The sequence below is a fragment of the Trichoderma aggressivum genome (genome assembly GCF_033847375.1).
Source record: "Trichoderma aggressivum f. europaeum strain CBS 100526 chromosome Unknown scaffold_013, whole genome shotgun sequence".
NCBI lineage: Eukaryota > Fungi > Ascomycota > Sordariomycetes > Hypocreales > Hypocreaceae > Trichoderma > Trichoderma aggressivum.
This window is the reverse complement of record NW_026946379.1, coordinates 582,965-602,639: the sequence shown is the minus strand read 5'-3', so window position 1 is coordinate 602,639 and position 19,675 is coordinate 582,965. Positions and strand designations below refer to the sequence as shown.

General features: G+C 52.8%; 8 protein-coding genes across 8 annotated transcripts; 4 read left to right on the top strand and 4 right to left on the bottom strand.

Annotated features, from left to right (window-relative positions):
- Window positions 1-993: 993 nt before the first annotated feature.
- Window positions 994-3,053, bottom strand: Triagg1_4317 (uncharacterized protein; the record flags this gene model as incomplete). Its single annotated transcript, XM_062898707.1, has 6 exons — window positions 994-1,469; window positions 1,535-1,992; window positions 2,049-2,484; window positions 2,575-2,662; window positions 2,703-2,829; window positions 2,887-3,053. 6 exons carry the CDS (start codon window positions 3,051-3,053, stop codon window positions 994-996), a joined length of 1,752 nt encoding a protein of 583 aa, XP_062756824.1.
- A 231-nt stretch (window positions 3,054-3,284) lies between these two features.
- Window positions 3,285-3,926, top strand: Triagg1_4316 (uncharacterized protein; the record flags this gene model as incomplete). Its single annotated transcript, XM_062898706.1, has 1 exon — window positions 3,285-3,926. The coding sequence occupies one exon, from the start codon at window positions 3,285-3,287 to the stop codon at window positions 3,924-3,926; it is 642 nt and encodes a 213-aa protein (XP_062756823.1).
- Window positions 3,927-4,247: 321 nt separating this feature from the next.
- Triagg1_4315 (uncharacterized protein) lies at window positions 4,248-5,393 on the bottom strand (the record flags this gene model as incomplete). The annotated part of the gene is made up of 1 exon (XM_062898705.1): window positions 4,248-5,393. The coding sequence occupies one exon, from the start codon at window positions 5,391-5,393 to the stop codon at window positions 4,248-4,250; it is 1,146 nt and encodes a 381-aa protein (XP_062756822.1).
- A 3,534-nt stretch (window positions 5,394-8,927) lies between these two features.
- Window positions 8,928-11,147, bottom strand: Triagg1_4314 (uncharacterized protein; the record flags this gene model as incomplete). The annotated part of the gene is made up of 1 exon (XM_062898704.1): window positions 8,928-11,147. One exon carries the CDS (start codon window positions 11,145-11,147, stop codon window positions 8,928-8,930), a length of 2,220 nt encoding a protein of 739 aa, XP_062756821.1.
- Window positions 11,148-12,494: 1,347 nt separating this feature from the next.
- Window positions 12,495-13,701, top strand: Triagg1_4313 (uncharacterized protein; the record flags this gene model as incomplete). Its single annotated transcript, XM_062898703.1, has 2 exons — window positions 12,495-12,821; window positions 12,877-13,701. The coding sequence occupies 2 exons, from the start codon at window positions 12,495-12,497 to the stop codon at window positions 13,699-13,701; spliced, it is 1,152 nt and encodes a 383-aa protein (XP_062756820.1).
- Window positions 13,702-14,566: 865 nt separating this feature from the next.
- On the top strand, window positions 14,567-15,535 carry Triagg1_4312 (uncharacterized protein; the record flags this gene model as incomplete). Its single annotated transcript, XM_062898702.1, has 2 exons — window positions 14,567-14,723; window positions 14,787-15,535. The coding sequence occupies 2 exons, from the start codon at window positions 14,567-14,569 to the stop codon at window positions 15,533-15,535; spliced, it is 906 nt and encodes a 301-aa protein (XP_062756819.1).
- A 780-nt stretch (window positions 15,536-16,315) lies between these two features.
- Triagg1_4311 (uncharacterized protein) lies at window positions 16,316-17,380 on the top strand (the record flags this gene model as incomplete). The annotated part of the gene is made up of 4 exons (XM_062898701.1): window positions 16,316-16,514; window positions 16,670-16,762; window positions 16,885-17,144; window positions 17,219-17,380. The coding sequence occupies 4 exons, from the start codon at window positions 16,316-16,318 to the stop codon at window positions 17,378-17,380; spliced, it is 714 nt and encodes a 237-aa protein (XP_062756818.1).
- A 546-nt stretch (window positions 17,381-17,926) lies between these two features.
- On the bottom strand, window positions 17,927-18,457 carry Triagg1_4310 (uncharacterized protein; the record flags this gene model as incomplete). The annotated part of the gene is made up of 1 exon (XM_062898700.1): window positions 17,927-18,457. The coding sequence occupies one exon, from the start codon at window positions 18,455-18,457 to the stop codon at window positions 17,927-17,929; it is 531 nt and encodes a 176-aa protein (XP_062756817.1).
- Between the last annotated feature and the right edge of the window lie 1,218 nt (window positions 18,458-19,675).

The window sequence follows — 19,675 nt, the reverse complement described above, 5'->3', positions numbered from 1 at the left end:
CCTGTAAACCCAAACAAGCTCAGATAAAAAACCAAAACCGAACCCAAAAACCAACCCCTCCCAGAAGCAGAAGCGTTTTCAGCCTGTGGGGAAAAAGCTGAACCTCTTGGGGTTTTTGTTTTTATTTTATATTTTTCTTTTTTTTTTGGTCTTTTTAATGGCAATCGGTCCGCCGGCTCACGTGGCGATATTTCGAGAAACCAGGGAGCCAATATTGTTTGCTTCTTCGGTTCCTTCTAAGCGCCCGGTTTGCTGACAAGCGCCCTTGTATTTTCCAACCCTTTCTTGTTTGTCAAGGCGAAAAGAAAGAGCTGGTTTATCGTTTCTAATACAGTGCGTGGAAAATCACACGAGAGCCGGTGCCATTGTTCGGATCAACCTTCGGCACCTGACAAATGAGATGCGAGAAGGGAGAAAAAAAAAAGTGAGGAGGCAACTTTCGGCGATAATGAGATATGACGCACCGTTCACGCTGGGCTCACTTTGCAGTGACGGCCGGGGCCAATCGCACTTTTATCAGTCTCCAAGAGCTCCATGACTCGCGCCTTGATTGCTTTGCGGTTCTTGCGTCTTTCCAAGGTCAAACGCACCTGAGTCTCAAGGGCTGGCTGCCTACCCTGCAATATCTAATTTGGAGTGTATCAAGTATAAAACAGACATGCCTCCGTTGTCCCCGGTTAGGCAGGCAGGCGGGCAGCTCACAGAATTCGTAAGTAGTAAGTAAACAACAAGTCTTCCCCTTGTCATTGCACGGAGAGAAACGGTCTGCATGTCTTCTGCCTGATATCGTATTTTGTTTCTCTGCTAGTAGACTGAAGAGAACCCTCTCCTCCATGTACAGCCCTTGTGACACAATCTAAACCACCTCATGCAACAGATTTCCCAAAAGTCCCGGCGCGTATTTAGTATTAAGAAGACGCAGAAGAAAAAACCCAGTAAAATTCAAAAACATTGGCTTGAATCAGCAGACCCAAATCACTCTGCGCCAGTTGCCTAGTTCTTGACGCCCAGCACGCTCACGACTCCCTCTCCGTTGAGGGAAACCAGCTTCTGCCCTGACTCGCCCCATCGAACCGCAACTGCTGGGACGGAATTCCGCAGAGGCTCGCTCCACTTCTTGCTCGACTTTGTGTACTGCTGCACCGTAATGCCCGTGGCTCCTCCGGTGGCGAGGAATTGGCCAGAGTAGTCCCAGGCCAGTGACTGAACTGAGCCTCCCGTCTCGAGCACCTTGGAAACGGCGGCGTCGCCTTCTTTGCGCAGGTCGAAGATGGTCACGCTGGTCTGCCCCTTGGCCGTGGCCGCCAGCATGAATCCGTTCTCGGAGAAGACGAGGGCCTGGATCGGGGCGCCCAGCTTGAAAACGACGGCCTGGTCGAGCGTCTTGGTCATGTACAGCTTGATGTCGCCAGTGACTGTGCCGGCGGCAAACAAGTGTCCGTCGGGGTGGAATGCGCATGTTGTCAAGGCTGCCGAGTCTCGTTAGTTGATAATGCTCACAGAGCAGCCAACAGTTGACGAATTCCAAACTTACCAGAATCGGCGTATGCCCGGCTGACTCGCTTCATCGTCTCCAGGTGGTAGAATACAATGCTCTTGTCGGCGCCCACAGAGGCGAGCAGGTCGCCAGAAGGATGAAGACTCAAACCGCTGGCAGCTCCGGCGTGCTCGGATAATGTGCCAACCTCGTTGCCCGCCTCGTAAACCTTGATGTTGCCCTGGCTGGTCGCAAAGAAGACCTTTGACCCGGCCCAGAGGGTATCCGTCACGGGCTCGTTGACGGGCACGGTCCTTTCCACGTTGTCGGCCTCCACAGAGTAGATGGCTGCCTCCCCGTCCAGTCCTGCCGCCACGGCATAGTTGCCCTCCAGATCGAGAGAGGTTGCCCGTAGAATAGACAGGTCATTTGTTGTCGTAGTTTCAAACGATGACACTTCTTCGCTAGAGATCCATCCCTCGGGGATAGAGCGCTTCTTGCGCCCCTTGGACAAGCTAAAGAATGGGTAAGCATATGGCGAGACTGCAAGAAAAGACAAGGGGATGCTGACCTCTGGTGTGTCTGATCCACCTGGGCCGCCAGATCTTCCGGCAGCGCCTCGACACTATCCACAACCATACCCTCGCCGTTGGCAGCACCGTCCGTCACGGTGACCTTGCTCAGCGAGTCTCTGGCCTCATCCCTCTCTCTTGCCAGCCGGGCGATGACGCGAACGGCGGCATCATGCTGGTAGAGCGCCGTCGCAAGCTCCTCCCTCGTCCGTGCCAGCTGCTCCCTCAGGTTGTATGTTTCCAGCGCCAGGTTATCCCACTCGTTCTGGAATGTGGCAAGCAGCGCGGGGATCGAAGTCAGAGTAGGGGGGCGAGGGCGTGGGATGCGAGAGGAAGTGATGGGCAGCAAGTCATCGGCGGTGATGGCCTCGCCGTTGGGTTCTGAGCCATGTTCGTTGATGTACTGTTCTATCAGCCGCTTCTCGTAGACGATTCCTAGACACAAGCAACCAAAGTCAGTCAACTCAACTCAACTCAACTCAGTGTGCCACATGCGGTGTTCTGCATATCCGTCCATCTACTTACCCGACTTCTTGGACGCGACAGGCTCTTGAGGAGCTTCTCCGGAGACTAGTAGAGCTGCGTTAGCGAGATGCACAGCAGGGGAAGAGGCCTATAACCCCCCCAATAAAAAACTCCGAAGCATCACTTACTTCCGCAAAGCATGGTGGCTGGTTTTGAATCGCCTCTACGCTTCCAATGGCAAGTTGCAGAAACCCAAAATCCTCATTCGCCCAAACGAGAAACGAGAAACGAGGCTGCAGCTCGTTGGCGCGCGACCTGCTAGCATCCCCGATCAAGATTTTCCGCTCCAGACGCACAGACCATGCACGTCACGAGCTGATAACGGAATGTTCGTTGATAAGCCTGCTCGTCAAACTACCAACTCGGTATCGCTGCGTTTGTTCGCTCCACTGGAATTGCGGGGAGTAGGGGATGAGCTCGTCGTCTGACTTGGGCCAGGCGGTTGGTTTTCTTGTCCTGTAACCCTTTTCTGAAGGCATCGCGAGCTGTTGATCTTTTCGGCGCTGGATTCCGGCCTCTTTTGCGCGCGTCACGACCAGCCGTATTCGCCTCTTTTCCTCTGTCTCTTGTCTTGCAATCGCTTCCTCGAACGCGGCTCTACTCTAGCCGACCATCTTCCTGTCTATTCTATACCTACCCATAATCCATTCCATTCCTCTTCTTCTTCTCTGGACCCGGAGCTATACACGCACATTATACGCGCAACCATCATGCCACTGGAGCGTCTCCCTCCCATCGCTCTCCTCCACTCGTATTCGGACCTGGCTCAGACCGAGGTGCTCGACCTGCTGTTCGAGCCCAGTCCCGCCATCCACGCCACTCTCCTGCCAGTCATCCGCACGGCCGTCTACAGCTCATACCCCGACTTGATAGACGTGTGCCAGATCAGGCTCCTCTCGCTCGCCGCCAAGTCTGCCGAGACGGAGCCCCATCCCGTGCTCCTGTCCGTCCTGGAATCTCACCCGCGCCTCGGAGAAAAGAACATTGAGTCGGCGCAGTCCGTGGCCGAACAGGCAAACCTCCAGGGAGAATCCGAGGAACTCGCCGCGCTCAACAGGGAGTACGAAGAGGCGTTTCCGGGGCTCAGATATGTCGTCTTCGTCAACGGGCGGGGGCGGCCCGAGATTATGCAGGACATGAGGGCGCGGATCGAGCAGAGCAACTATTCCCAAGAGGTCGACGCTGCATTACAGGTACGGACCGGTGCTTTTTACAAGTCAGACCAGTCAAAATTCTTCACGATGAAGGCTAATTCTTGTGGATTCAAACAAAAGGCCATGTGCGACATTGCAAAGAGCAGGGCTTCCAAGCTTCCTGAAGATACTAACCGCAAGCAGTCCAACGGCAACTGATCTCGACGATTTTTTTTATTACATTCATTTTGGTGGGATTCTGATATAATCGACTTCCTTAGCTTACACAAAAATCGGGGGATATAAGACAAAAACTCCCCCGGCCGCCCTTTCGCCCATAGCCTTAACTTTCATCCAACAAAAACGCCTCCCCTCCAAGCCCAGCCTTGGCTACCATGCGCCAGCCATGCCAATAAATATACAGTAATTTTCCAGCCCTACAAGTGATTTCCGGACTTTCATATGTTGTTCCGAGTTTCCAGCCGTCTCTCTAAAACCGTGTGAATAACAAATGAGATGTGAAAAAAGAAGAGAAAAATGTCAGCCTATCCTCCAAGAAATGCCGTCCAGCTCGTCGATGTACTCTTCATATGTGTGCTCCTCCGAGGGCGATTGGGGACTGGGCGAAGTCGCCTTGGCCGCAAAGATGGCGTCGAAATCACAATAGACGTCGGCATCGTCGTCGTCCAAGTGCTCCTCGTCTGGGTGGAGGAAGGCAAAGCTGTCTTCCTCGGCATCGTCGTACATCCACGCAAGAGGCGGCCTCGGCTCCGGAGACGTCGTCGAGTCGATGCGGGCCGAGGTGCGGTCATTGGTGGCATCGACGTCTGCAGAGGGAAGCGGCAGAGCTATGGGCTTTGATAGACGGCAGGCCGCCGGCGCTTTCCCCAGCGTTTCGGCAGACTGAATGCCGGTTTCGTCTCTGAGTTGCCGTGATGCTGGAGTTGCTCCTTTGCTTGGCTCGAGGACGCTGGGCCGCGCCTCGGGGGTTGACTTGACTTGTTGTGATTGCCATGGTGCCTTGGCGAATGTATCTGTGCTCGGCCTCACCGTGCTGTCTTCACTCTCCTTTGCCGAGCCCTGATATCTCACAGGGCCGAGCCTCTTCCGCATCCGGTTCATGATGGAGTATCTCAGGTAGGCCGTCGCCCGCAGATAGGCAGCCCGCCTGCTGGAATCGAGCATCACCGCCATCTTGACAAACCGCCGGTCACCAACCTGCCTGCCCTCTCTGTTCAAGATGTGCGTGGCCGGCTGGGAGAATGGCTGAGACAACCTGCTAGTAATGAGGTGAGTTCGAAGGCGGCGCTTCTTGCGGCCGACATTCGCCGTATTGGGGCCCTCGACGTCGGATCCAAGACGACAGCGTTTCATTCCCCTGCACACCCATTGCGCATCTACCGCGAATTCGAACTCAAACGCCGTCTTGTTGCCGTGGTCCAGTATCGTGAACTGCACGAGGCTCTCCGGAAGGGGATACTCTCGCGGAGCGGCGGTGGGCTTCCGCGCGCCCTTGAGACGATGGCGATGGGGCGCCTCGAGCAGGAAATCCGAGCTCTTACGTTTGGACAGTGACTTGCTCAGTCGTGACCTCGTCAGGGAGTGCAGGCCGGACACGCCAATGGCGCCGGCATCCAGAGCATCATGACATCTCAGCGTTTGCACCGGCTCAAGTAAGCTTGACATGCTTTCAGACTCGGTGATGCGATACCAGCAGGTATAAGGATGGCACGACCCAAACTTTGTTTAACTGTAGGCTGAAACGTGTTTGCCTGCAATGTGAAGCTTCACGGGGGACACATGGAGTGAGTGAAATGGGGCTCTTTGGCTTCACTTCACTCCTTCTCATGCCCTGCTGTCACGAACGAACGAGGCAGACCAGAACCAGCAACGACAAGCTATAGACGGGGACTCTTGCGTGTAGGCCAGAAGCAGGCAACAAGGCGCTTCTGTCTGGGCGAGAGAATCTGGTTTGGAAAACAGGTCACAAGGTTGAAAGTTTTGTGTGAAGAGGCGAAACGAAGATGCTGGGACAAGAGACAAGAGACGCAACATAAAGCGGGGAGTTGGGACAAATTCAAGATGGGGTCTCGGGCTGGTCGACCGAAGCCTCAAAAAAAAACGAGCTAAAAATCTCGTCCGTTTTTCTCGAACAAGCGCCCCCTTCGCTTCACACGACCTCTCTCTCTCACACCACATGCCCCAGAAGGAGAAAAAGGGCTAGCTGGGCATCGCATCCAATCCAGCGGTTCCGAAGACACGGGTTTTCGCCCTCCCTCTCAGCGCGTGGAATAATGGGGGCATGGGGAGTAAATTGAATCCTTGGACCAACACATCATCACCACCAGGGAAGGGGGGTGGGTGTGTGGCATCGCAGCGGATTTCCACTTCTGGCCCGTCTCATGGTCCGGGGAAGCACGGGCGGCTTGCAGGGGCGCCATCTGTTATTCGATAGTTGGGTGGTGCGGATGATCCGAATGGGACGAGGAGAGCGAGAGAGACGAGAGAAAGTATTGACATGGTGCGAATGAATGAGATCCCCTTGCCTTTGCCTTGTCTTGTCTTGAGTCATCTCTCTGTCTCTTTCTCTCTGTGCGTGTGTCTCTTTTCTTGCCCTCCCCCCTTACATGGCTCGACTTACATGGTCCTACACGGCGAGTATTTTCATTTTTTTGTGTCACCCGGACTGCTGTAGCGTTGCACTCGATGGGCCGTTTTGAGACAGCACTTTGAGCACCCAGCCGGGGTCAACCCCAGGTTCGGCCACTGCAGGACGACATCATGGCGTACTTTCTTGTTCCCGTCCTTGCAGCCAACGGGAGTTATTGGTTCTCCGGCAGGGATGGGATGGGGCGAGCAAGGGTTCAAGTTGGTGCGGTTGAGAGAGAGAGACGCACGCACGCCCCCCCGGTCAGGTCAGGTCAGCCCATTTGCTTTTTCCAATACCGAGCGTGCAGCATCTTTGGTGTAAAAGAAGGCTATTCACGGTTCTACTAACACGTACGAGTACACTGCAGCAGCAGCAGCACACTCTCTCGTGTACGAGTACATGCTTGTGTGCCTTTGCGAATGAGACATGTGGCCTTTGTACATGCATGCACTTGGCTGCATGTCCCTTTCCTGCAAGCCTTGCTGCGATGCGATATATTTAGCCCGAGCTGGGCTCCACGACTCGTACAATACACACGGGATCCACGGGGCCATGGAGTGAAATGGACTGACAGACAGCAAAGATGACGGACATCTCGCAATAAGAAACTTTGGGTGCAAGCGGCTAGAAGAGGGTTGGGAAAGGGTCCATCCAATCCATCCATCCAGCGGGCGACGAAATACGATCAAGACAGACCCCCTGGCCCTGGTCTGGTCTGGGTCCTGTTGAGCTGAAGGACGGGCTGGAACTTGGGATCAGCTAGCACGGGAGACTACGACAATGCTGGTTCTTTATTGCTCTGCCCATCAATGTTACTACCTTATTTCGTCCAAGGGGGTTGCAGTTACATCTGCCAACCCAATTCCGTCGTTTGCTGGGAACTTGCCTCCATGGTAATTTTCACACACATCCCCAGAAACACCAGAATCTCTCCCACATCACGACTCCTCCCCCCAAAATCCTTCCTACTATGAATCGAGCTGTCGTGAAACCATACCATCGAATCGGATCGCTGCCCTAGACCCCGATTCCCCGTGATAGGCTACGGTACGGTACAGGCGGGGGAAGGCAGCCTGGCAATACGCTATGCACTCATGCAACTTGGTAATTTAACCAGCACAAACCCGTCTGGTCCAAAAAGCCTCGAGACACACACGCACACACACACGCACGCAAACGAGGCCATCGTGATTTGCTGCTGCTGTCCAGACGGGGACCAAAAAAAAAGCACAGACGAAATGCAAATCTGCGTCATCAAACGACTGAGAGGATGGTCACGTTGATCACAAAGACCCTCCCCAATGACACCCTGGTTAGCCCATCGTGATGATTGCCACACACACCACACACTCATTCTCGCACTACTGCCAGCTGAAGGTGTGGTAACAAATCACTTTTTTTCTTCTTCTTCTGGGGTTTGCCAGCTTTTCGAAATCGGTCATTGTCCGCGTTTCCCCAACTTCCATTATAGTCTTCATGTGCAGAGAGTATGTAGTATCCAGGCGGGTGGCGTGAGTTTGGCATTGTTGTCCTTTCTTTTTTTGGGATGCTGCCCTCCCTCTTTTTCCTTCTGCGTGTCTCGGATTCTTCTTCTAAAAAATTCCCTTTGTTTCTTTTTGCCCATCTTTGAGAATCTCGATTTGCTTGCTGCCAACCAACCATCCCCGAAACTCGAATTTAACCCACAAACCACAACAACGGGCGGGCGGTGGTCGCCGAACATGAGCAATTTGGTCGTGTCACGGAATGACAAGTAATAGAGCTACAGACTACTCGGACTAGCACCCGCAGCTCTTTGCATTGCTCGACTACTCGTACCTATCCTCCGACTAATGAGCGTCTTGCCCGTCTTTCCCCCAGCACCAGCATCAGCCATCACGTCCAATAGTCAGTCGTTGCCGCCACTCAACTGCTGTGTTACCTGAAACCTCCTCCCTCCGGGCCAACTCAGTACTGCACTGCACTGCACTGCATAAACTCTCACCCCCAGGCTTGTCCCCCAAAAGCCAAGCGCCGCAAAAAAAAAGAAAAAAGAAACACACACTGCAAGGCGATTTGGTTGCCTTTTTTTTTTTTTTTTTGGTATCTCCAACTTTGGACCATGTGGCCACCCATCTTACAGCCCAACTGCCAGGATCGCGGGGTCGTTGCTCCTCGCTGCCTGAATCGTGGCCGAATCATGGGACGTTTGTCTGGGGAAATCAGGCTGATGGAGGGCGACGATTGATCAGCAAACCAGATCGTAAAAAAGAAGAGACCGATTCGAAAGTTGCCGTTTTTGTTTTCTCCCGCTATATCCGGCTATGGGTGGTTGGCTACTATTCGGCAGCGTCCATTGGTTCATGTTCCCATTCGCTCTGCTCTTCTTCCCGACCCAAGCCGCCGCCAGCCAGCCGATATTTGCGCCGCACGTAAACAGTTTCGGGATCCCTACTCCGTCCAAGCGACGCTTGTCCTGCCGTACACCACGCGCGCATATGACGAGTCAGGCTGTCAGACAACAAAAAGCAAGCAAGTGTGTTTTGCCCGTAGGCCCTTCTGGCCCTTCCCGCCTCTGGCGATGACTTGACTTAGGCGGGACGCGTCCGCACGCCAAAAATGTCATTGCGCCAGCCGCCTCTCTCATACTCGTAGATCTTCTGGCTGGCGTCTTGAGCCTCACGCTCCCAAAGCTGGACTAGACTTCCCGGAGCGTAGCGGTTACGGAAGATTTCCGGACGGACGCCGATGCGGGCCTCGATGTCGGGATGCGGCCTCGGGACGAGCCGAGCGGCAACGGCTCTGATAAAGGTCCAGAGGTCTTCGGGGCTGGCAATTCGGGTTGCCCGCAGGCGCTCGCGAGCAAAGAGCAGTTCGCGGTTAAGAGTGTGGAGGCTGTCTTCAATGGCGGACGCTATGCTCTTCTCTATTGCTCTCTTTACGATGGGTCGAATCAACGGCTTGAGAAGCCAGGCCAAGAATGAAAACTTGGACCGGCGCAGGGTGTAGTTGAGATGGTGGATGTGGACTCTGGCTCTGCGGAGAGAAACAATCTTTTCGAGGCGATCTCGTCCGATTTCAATATCCAGCGACAGGTCAATGCCACGCTCGTCCAGGTGGATGCTCGCAAGGCCCTCGTCCATGAATCTCAATATGCCCGAATGCAGGTGTACCCAGTATCCCAGCTCTTCAGCTGCGATGGAAAGCCCTGAGATTTTGATCGTGGCCACAGATGTGACGGTGGACAGGATTTGGAAGCGAGCTTTGCGGATGTCGACGTCATTCCGGGTCGAAATTTGTAACCTGTAAGGCAGAAACGAAGAGTTGTTGATTGTTCGACCAGGTTCCAAAACCAGGTTTTCGAGGAGCAAGTCTGCGTCCGGAGTCGACACCTCGAGGCGTGGGATGGGCAGATACTGGATTCCCTGTATGAGCATCGGGACGAAGACGTTGACGAGATCCGTGGTCATGTCCTTGTTGATGTACTGGTTTTTCGGCGACACAATGTGCGCAATGCGAGTCGAGCTATTGATGAGCTGAAGGACTTCAGCGTCCTCGCTCACCGAGCGCAGGGCCGAGCTAAGGCTGCCCAGCAAATGATCGACTTTTTCCCTGATGGAGGTTTCCGTGGTGAGCTCTTTTGACTCGGTGCGAAGCTGCTCAAATCGCTTTTCCGCATTGTTGAAGAATTCCGGATCCATGAGGATATCCTGCACCAGCTTGGAGAGGTGGTCTACCAAGTTTTCGAATGCCGGGTCAGACTGACCAATTTCCACCACCTCGTGAAACGACTTTTCGACTTGGTTCCACGCATCTTTGTCGCCGAATGACGTGATGAGCTGCCAAAAGTTGTGCAGAGCTTCATCGGCTTCCTGGTTCATGCCGACGTCTTCTTCTATAATCTCAGCTGTGCGCGCCGCAGCGCGAGAGTACACCTTGAGATAGCGCCTCAGGAGCAGGGACAGCGTGGACACGGAATCCGAGTAATTGGGCCGCTTGCGAAGTTTGAGCACGGCTTGCTTGAGGCGATATGTCAGGGCCTCTTGCTCGTCCCCCTGGATGTGTTCTCGCGCGCTGCGGGCTGCCGTGCCCAAGACATCGCCCGCGCCGTCTGCGACCACTTCGGCCACTTCGATGACCTCTTGCTGCAGGTCTTCTGTCGTAGGCGCTGGCTGCGCATCTCCGTTTGCGTGTTTAAGGGCCTGTTGCTTCTCCTTGGGCGGCTCAATCTTTTTTGCGGTCTCGTGAGCTACGTCTCGTAGTGTGAATGCTGTGTCGCGAAAGACCTCGCGGGAGACGGTAGACAGATCTGTAAGGAAGATGCGAAAGTCCGAGTTTGTGAGTAACAGTGATCCAACCGTCTTGACGCTGGCGACGGCGGCCATGACATCTGCCTTCATCTTGGCAGCGCCGGCCCTGACGTGGAGATCTGTCGAGTCTACTTGGAGACGCGCTTTGGCCAGATACCAGAGGAAGTCTTGGACTTGATCATTGGAGTTTTTGGCTTTTAGTAGGTCGATAAGTTCGCCGAGCCACATGCGCGTAGTTCGAACCAGAGCTCTGCCCGAGGGACTCAAGCCCGAAGCCTGGGGATTGAGAACGTCGGCGGCGAGCAAAGTGCGGAGATGAGTGATCATTTGTTCATTGGAGGGCATGTAGCCGTTTGAAAGCGCCCGTAGCATCTGATATGTGTGAAGCTTCTCATGGAGGTGATTCTGTCTCTGCGTCGCCTCGTTGTACTGCGGGAGGAGAGGCTGGTGCTCTTCATCTTGGCGGCGTGTGGAATGACTCAGCGCCTGCCAGGAAAACATTTTGCCTTGTAAGGGAAATGTATATCGACGAGGTGAGTGAGCAATTTGTAAAGAAAAAAATGGGCGATATTGGATGTATGGTAGGTTCAAGGAGGGAGATGAGCTGTGAGGAGTGGGTGTTGATATAAGTGTTGTGAGATGATGTCAAAGTCAATGACGCTTACTTGACGTTTGGTGATGAAACACGGGGAAGAGCTTCCGGCGGCGCGTCAACAGGGATTATAAACTTTGTTTTGTTTGTTTTGTTTGTTTTGTTTTTTAAAAGTCGAGTTAGATTGGACTACGTTTTTTTTTGAATGATTGATTGATTGATGAATGCTGTTGATGTTAATTGTTCTTGATGGAGGAATAAAAGCTGCGGATTCACTGGAATGGCAGGGTAGGCTGCCAAGCTGCGTATTATTGTAGCAAGACATGATGCACGTCTGGAGCCGCATCTCGCCTTGCCTTTACAAAATGAAATGATATATATCCCCAACTCATAGAAGACGCTTGTTGATACAACTTTGGTGCGTTATTGTATGTTAGTGATATTATACTGAGCGTCAAATATAAGTCTTGTTTAAAGAAGTGCTATAACATTCTCGTGAAACTGTTAGTGACCAAATGATTACGTAAGGATTTATGGCTCTCCTCGGCTATCGCATTCAGCCTAGCCATGTGAAACTCGGGAACTGAGATAGGCTTTAGATTCACGTTCTATTGCCTCTAGGACAACTTAGCCAACATTACTTTTCGAGGGTCTATTTAGCAACTGTACATATTGGTTATCCTGGCTGGTTTCCCGGTAAGGACAAATTGATTGCTAGATGTGGTAGTGTAATCCAGCACTATTTATGGATTACTCATCAATGGTTCTTGACGAATTGTTGCACATGTTTGTGATTACATGTACAGTGCTCCAGCAGCAGTATTCGCACTTGGACCGACCAAAGCCACGGCTGACGCAGGCTTCACTTTCAACTTATATGTGAAAAAAGAAAAGAAAAATAATCTTGCATAAATAGGAATTAAGCAAAGAACAAGAAAAAGCAGTGGGATCAACATGGCCCTCAATAGCCTATCTGGATCTGCTCGAGTAACTGCGGATATATGGCCGGCAATTACGGGGTGCAGCTAGTGCCTGTGGGTTGGGAGCCGAGGTTCAATAGCAGCTGCACGGCTGTATATGAAGATGGCCGGGGGTCGTGCCTTAGACACTTCAGCTGCATCAATTTGCTGGATGATTGATGATGCGCGCAGTGGATAAAGCTGGATTACAAACGAGGATTGAGAGAGAGAGCATTGTCAATCCACATTGTCAAACCACGCATCACAGCACCTGGACTCGTACTCGTGCTTTCGACCATGGCCTCCAACAAGGATGCACCAGCTGCGATCCCACGCAATGACCTCTACGAGGCCCTGAGGCTCTCGCGACTCCCAGATGCCCAGAACGGCTCACAGGATCCCGTCAAGAGATTCATCAGCCGTACACCAGCCTGGAGGCCCGGGAATGAGCTGCCATGGGGATCAATCGACCATGAAGGGTATAAAAAGGGCAACACAGTCGACTTCAACCCAGCTGCGTTTGGAGGCCACGTCTTCGCCCAGGCACCCTTGGCGGCTGCGAGAGCGGTGGAAGAAGAAGAAGAGAATGGCCATGGCAATGGCAGTGACAAACTGGGCATTCATGTGAGTCTGAAACCATTTTGACAAGAGCCGTTTGCTGACTGGACCTGTATGTTAGTCCATCCAAGGCGTCTTTACAAAAGCTGGCGCGATTGATCGGCCATTCGTCTATGATGTGACGAATGTCCACTCAAGCCGTTCATTCACCACCAAGCTGGTCCAGGCACGGCAGCCCACAGAGGCTTCAGATGCTCCTAACGGCCCCTTTCCCGAGTCCGATGCGAATCGGCCGCTGGGCGCCGTCAACTTCACCTGTCTCGCAACGTTCAAGCGTCCCATGCCGTCGCCTACAGAGCGGCAGATCAAAGGATCGGCACAGGAACGCTATGCAGACATCCTTTCGCAACGAGCGCCGGACCAGTGGGAGGCCAGTCCTCAGGTGGATGTCGATGCTGTTACGAGAATCTTCCCCAACGCTGGCCACGGAGGCTTCCCTATGCTGGACATGTACAAGGTTGACATGAAGGCGTACAATGCTGATAAAGAAGTGCCTGAACGGCGCGAGCTTATTCTCTACCGACCGTATAAGCCGATTTCCGAGAACGATCCCAATGCGCATATTGTTGCACACGCGTACGAGGCTGACCGCAACGGGCTCATTATGCTCACCAATCATCTTGGCTGGGGCTTCAACCTCGGCTCTGCGGCTAGCTTGTCGTATTCCTTCTATGTGCACGTCAATGCTGACGAGGCGGTCATGAAGGGAGATGGGTGGTGGATTCAAGAGGTTTGGTGGCCGAGAGTGAGTGCAGGGAGAGCAATGATGGAGGTTAGGATATGGAGTCCGGAGGGGAAGCACGTGGCGAGCGGTTATCAGGACGGAGTAGCCGTGCCGTCGAGCGATTTGACCAAGAAGAAGAAGAAGATGGGAGAGAAGCTGTGATGGTGGGTGGAAAGGGGTTGACTGAGGATTTGTTGGAGAGATGTATGATGCTTAGGGGATTTGCGTAATGACGGTACTGTACAGCGTAAGGCGTATGGGACACCGGGATAGAGATATAGAGGAAGAAAGACTAGATACACTACATGAGCTATTAATTATTGAAAATGGATTAAATGAATCTAATAGTCTAATAGCTTACTTGAGCTGTGCTGGGAAGCCCGAATATACACACTTGTACGTGGGCATCTCTCTTCCCTAACCCCCCTTCTCTGCTGGATTCAACACTAATTCAGAGCAAACAAACGCAGTCAATCACAGGCATCCACTGTCACTGATTCACTGTTCTATTTAATCTCAGCTCTGTTTGCTATTGACAGCTTACGCCATCCATCTGTTTCCTCCAGGGCTGTTTACCGCCAGCTGCCACCAGAGACTGCCAGCTGTGAGGCAGCCGAGCTTGAAGCCTCGTGCAGACTCTTGGCAGTTAAGTTACTTACCTGTAGAGCACGTGAATGCGCGTTTGATGATACTGCTATAAAATCACGCCTTTTCGTTTTATCTCTCTTTATTTCTTCCTACACTTTTCATCTACTCCAACCTTCTCGCCAGCCAGAACTTTTATCACAAAAGTGTCTTTGGCTATTACATCGATCTCTTCTTAATACATCTTCAAAACAGCTTTCACAGCTTTTGGAGTGTGCTTTATACACGCTGCTCCATTTCTACCCGCCGAGCATCTGCACTCGAGGAAGCAGTGAGTCTACGATAATTCTGCCGCGCAAGATACCAACTAACATTTGCGTGCAACACCAGACAAGATAACCCCTTTCAAAGGTCAAGATACATTCATCTCGGATCGCCCATCATGAATATCTCGAATGAAGATGTCAACTCTCTCCTTCCGAGAGATGAGGCCGCCTTGAAAGCCGTGCTCAAAACGCCATACGACAGCGTGTACAAGCTTTCGCCTGACGGAAGCACATATGTGGAACCATTTCTTCTCAACGGCACGCCAGTGCGACGTATTCAGGAGAATTCCGAGTACTAGGAAAGCTCCTGGGACTCTCTTGAGGTATTTCTGGCAGAGCAAGAACCAGAGGCCGTGATGAAGGAAGAAGCGCACAAGCGTATCCAACTCAACCCCAGCAACGACGCGCTCAAGGCACACAAGCACCTTTCGGACAACTCTAGCAAGTTCAAGAAGATTAGAGAAATCTTTGGCGAGGGCAGCAAGTATCATCCCAATCAACTCGTCGCCAAGAGATTTCTTCCTCCACGAGGTTTTTGCCAGAAAGAGCTCATGTATCGACTCGTTTGCAAGATTTCCGACCTTCAGCATCTATACAACACCGGAGACCTCGCGATGGACCCGTTTGACTTCATCAGATGGCGCATCATCAAGAAGGTGGGCAGCTTGCTTGCCAACCCATGGGACAATCCCAAAAGTTTCATTCGGACTGTCGTCTACAAACTCGCTGATGACTCGGAACAAACCGGTGCCAAGACGTACCAGGACTCTGTCGTGAGATATGCGGTCCTGCTCTCGGCCGCCAAGCGGAACCACTTGGGTAACTACGGCCACAAGGGCAAGAATCGGAAAAAAACCTTGAAGCAGACGACTCTGCCCTATGCAGCGGCTGCTCCTCGACCGAGAGTGAAGATTTCGAGGGATGATATTGTGGACAGTCGCCCCGAAGCTGCTCCAGCTGTGGCTCGACCGGTTCAACGACGTGCCCGACTTGCTGCTGGCCCGCCCATCTATGCCGGTGTGAACGCCTATAGGGCTGGACAGAAGCAGCAACAACGCTCTCAGCAACGCCCCAAGAGAAATTGAGCACTTTACAGTGAGTGTGATGCCCTGTAAAGTGTGTATGGCAGCACGGGTCATGGGGGCAAAGGGCGAATTTTGGAAGTGTTGATGCGCATGCTGGGAGGGAAGGGGAACGAGGTGAAGGGAATCTATGGTTGATGGCCAATTGGCATGCGGAATTTGCTTTTGATTTGGAGTTTCTTCATTGCGACAGGGTTGGGTCTTTGTCCTTTCGGGATGCAAGCTGTTTAAGCTCTATACACAGCTGGTTGGGATGCCCCCTCATCGGGCGATGTGGCATCTGGTGAGGCTGGTTTACTTGGGGGTATAGCTCCTGTTGCTCTAGTTGATAGCTGCCCTAGTCTTTTTAATTCTACATCGAGGTTGTTTGCACGTCTTTGATTGTGTCTGTTTATCTACACTTGCTATTATAGGTAGCTACCTATGCGGTTGGGGAGATGGGTACATACTTGACGTTGGTTCTGTTCTACATGACGATATTGAGCAGGTCTTATCACAGATTAACCATTATACAGTGCTTTAAAGATATCTTACACATCACAGGGAACTTAGTAAACCAGTTGAATAGCTAATCTAGCTTTCTTTTGTGTATTCTGTTCCCAATGTATAGCTATGGCGCCTATATCTCGGCATCTCAAATAACACACACTTCACACTCACTCACTCACAGCCCATAAGCTCAGCTCACACACAAAAGCTTAGTCACGTGCTTCCAATCCCCCTCCCGCCATTGGCCAATGCCCATCCAAAAGTGGGGGACCCAGTATCCATCCAACCCCGAAAATGGCATCGCAAATCAGACCATCCGCAAATCCCTCGAACGAACCGAATCCGAACCTCTCTTTCCACTCTCATCACCAACTTTTGCCCCCCTGGCCTTTGTCGACAATCATGTTCTTGCAACGCTCTGCCATCGCTGCGGCTCGCCGCGCCGCCGTCACTCCGGCCATTGCCCGCGGTTTCGCCACTTCCTTTGCTCGCCGTATGACTTTGATCTTTTTTTCCGTGACCCCCCCTCTGACGTTGTGGTTGGATGTTGTTGCTTGGGTGTTTTGGGGAGGAACTTGCGGTTGGGGCGGGATGTGAGGATTGTTATTCGTGGAGCTTTGAGGCTGACGTGATGGACGATTTGAACAGGTTCTGCTGCTACTCCGTCAACCCCCAGCGAGCAGGCTGCTGCTCTAGCCGGCACTGCCCAGAAGAAGGTCGGCACCTACAAGACTCTGTCTGGTATGTTGTTGTTTTTCTCTTTCTTATACATGATGCATATAGCTTCTACAACTAGCTACCTGTCTTCCTTCACCCCGCAGCATGGGCAATTGCTAACCACAGAGCTTGATCCCGCGCAACAGAGGTCAAGGTCGAGGAGGACCTCGTCGGACCCGGTGGCCAGCCCGGCACCGTCCCCACCGATCTCGAACAGGCCACCGGTCTCGAGCGTCTCGAAATCCTCGGAAAGATGGAGGGCGTCGACGTCTTCGACATGCGCCCCCTCGACGCCAGCCGCAAGGGAACCTTGGAGAACCCCATCCTGGTCCGCTCCGCCGGCGAGGAGCAGCTCGCTGGCTGCACCGGCTCCCCCGCCGACTCCCACGTCGTCATCTGGCTCGGTGTAAGTGAAAACCTCGGGCTGAATATAACAAAAAATACGCAAATAGGCTGACGTGTCCCCTCGAAAAATTGCAGCTGACCAAGGAGCGCCCCATTGAGCGATGCCCCGAGTGCGGCAGCGTCTACAAGATGGAGTACGTCGGTGCCGAGGACCACGGCCACCACCACCACGCCCAGGAGATCGAGGAGCCCAAGACTTTCGCCGACTTCGTCAAGCCCGAGTACCGCTACCGATAAATGCACAACTTCGACCATGGAAGGACAAAATTTCGGTGGAAGGGTTTGAGGCGATGTACTATCAAGGCGCAAGAGTGGGGTGGAAGCGAAAGGCCCATGCCTGCGGGCAGTGGGAGGCAGCTGTGTATTCTGTAGATACTCATGACTTTGTTGCAATGTGAATCACAAAACATTGACAAGATTTGGGGGGGCTGTGTGTGTTTTCTTGAATTATCTAATGCTGATGCCGGCTGGTTGCTTGTATCGTCTGTTGTTCTAAATGCGCGTCTGTCTTGCCCCCAGTGTCTTTGCGACAAGAACGGAGACGGTCATTAAGATTGCGCAATGTAGGCGGGATCCCTCGGCGTTGAGATCGTGGTAGTTAAACCATCAGTGTCAAGCCCCTACCTAGCCTCCAAATGTCGAGTTTGAAGAACGGAGTTGTTGCTGTGTAGACATAAATAGGTGATCCGTAAGCGTATGAGGTGAATTGCTCCCAACAGTTTGCTCGCTGTTGTATAAAGCTTGATTCGCACATGAGTCGCCATTCGTTCAGATGCTGATAACTCAGCCCTCTTCCTCGTCAAAGCTCAGCTTAATCTTCTTTGCCTTCTTCTTGGTCTTGCGGTTGGTAGCCTGCTCGGCATCATCTGCGCCTTTCTTCGCAGCCTCAGTCTTCTTCTCCGTAGAAGGCTTGGCAACTTCATCGTGAGCATCTTCGCCAATCACTTTGCCGACCTTGCGTTTCCTTCCTCCTATCGAAGCCTTGGCTGGTTCCGATTCGCCTTTATTCGCCTTGTCCTGCTCTGCGTCTAGAGTTCCGTCCTTGGCCCCTTTGTCGGCTTCCTCATTTGGCGTTTCTTCCACGGTGCCGTCTTTGTTGACTTTGAGGTCCTCAATCGTGTTTCCATCTTCGTCGACAACCAACGGAGCATCTTCCGCCTCTTCGCTGCTGGATCGCTTCTTCCCACTGCGACGCTGTGCTGAGAGGATCGGGTCCGGACCTGAAGCACCGGATGCCTGGGCCCGGAGAGCTGCGAGGAAAGGCGGGAGAGAAGAATTGTAGGACAGGTTTTTGGAGTTGATTTTTTGTGACATGGTGAGGCCTGGTTTGTGATGAGAGAGCAAGTTGGAGTTGTCTGTCGCCTTGAAGGATTGCTTCGACGTCTCTTTGATTTGCTGTGGTTGTTCCAACTTTCTTAGAGCTGCTTCCAGGCGTCCCAGATCAACCAATCAGGTAATATGACGGTTCCGTGGTCTAGTTGGTCATGACATTTCGTTAACAACATGCGTTGACGCCACCGAAAAGGTCCCCGGTTCGAGCCCGGGCGGAATCATTGCTTTTTGCTTCCACTGAAGATCGAGCAGTGGAGAGGAAATTAACGTGGAGGTAGATCGGAGACTCGGATTATCTGCCGCGCAGAAATGGGGGGAAAATCAATGTTCCGCTAGTCTCTTTTTGTTGGCTCGACCCCTTGCTCCTGCTCGGAAAATTCATGATTCAAGTGGCCACTGGTTGGCTATAGCGCAATTGGCATCCGGCAAGTCGCTCGTTTCAGATGCTGGTATGCGATACAAGCTTTCCGCTGCGGCAATGCTTGGCGGGCCAAGTACTCCGCAACAGCAGCACGTGCAATTGACCTTGTCGGCAGGCCCTGAAAATCCGAGCCTTTCGTCCCAAGCCCAAAAACCGCCGGCCCACGCTAGATCAGGCAAATTCCCCAATCAACAGCGGTCTGGGCTTGCTCCAGAGGCGAGGTCTTAGCAACTTCTCCCTCTTCTCGTTTTTGCCCTGTCGAGGGAAAATAAAAAAAATCAAATCACGAGTTCCAGAATCCCATTGGCCTCGACGACGGACTGACAGCGACGCTTCTCGCTGCGAGGCGCCTTATCTTGCCGCGCGAGACTGAGATTGGAGTCCGATTCTGGCCGGTGCCCCGCGAAGAGGCGCATCCAATTTCCAGCCGGGGAAGCGCGTTGACATTTGCCTCGATCCTTATCTTGTTTTGCTGCTTGGGCGGCATTCAATCCCTGACATCGACGAGGCACGGAATTGCCTTGCTGGATATTGTGTTTGGCCCGGTCTTTTCGCTCGATTGGCATGACTCTGGACGGCGTATCGACAATCTAATCCAATTCGATTTCCCCCTCCGACACCCAAAAAAAAAAGCACCCCTGATTACCAAGTCCCTGCTATCACAGATCTGGCCTCTATACTGCCACTGCCACATCTCCACACCACATTCGATACGAAGCCAGTCGTCGTCAGCTGCGACCTGATTCCCCTCTGCTCGACTGACTCACACGTCGATATTT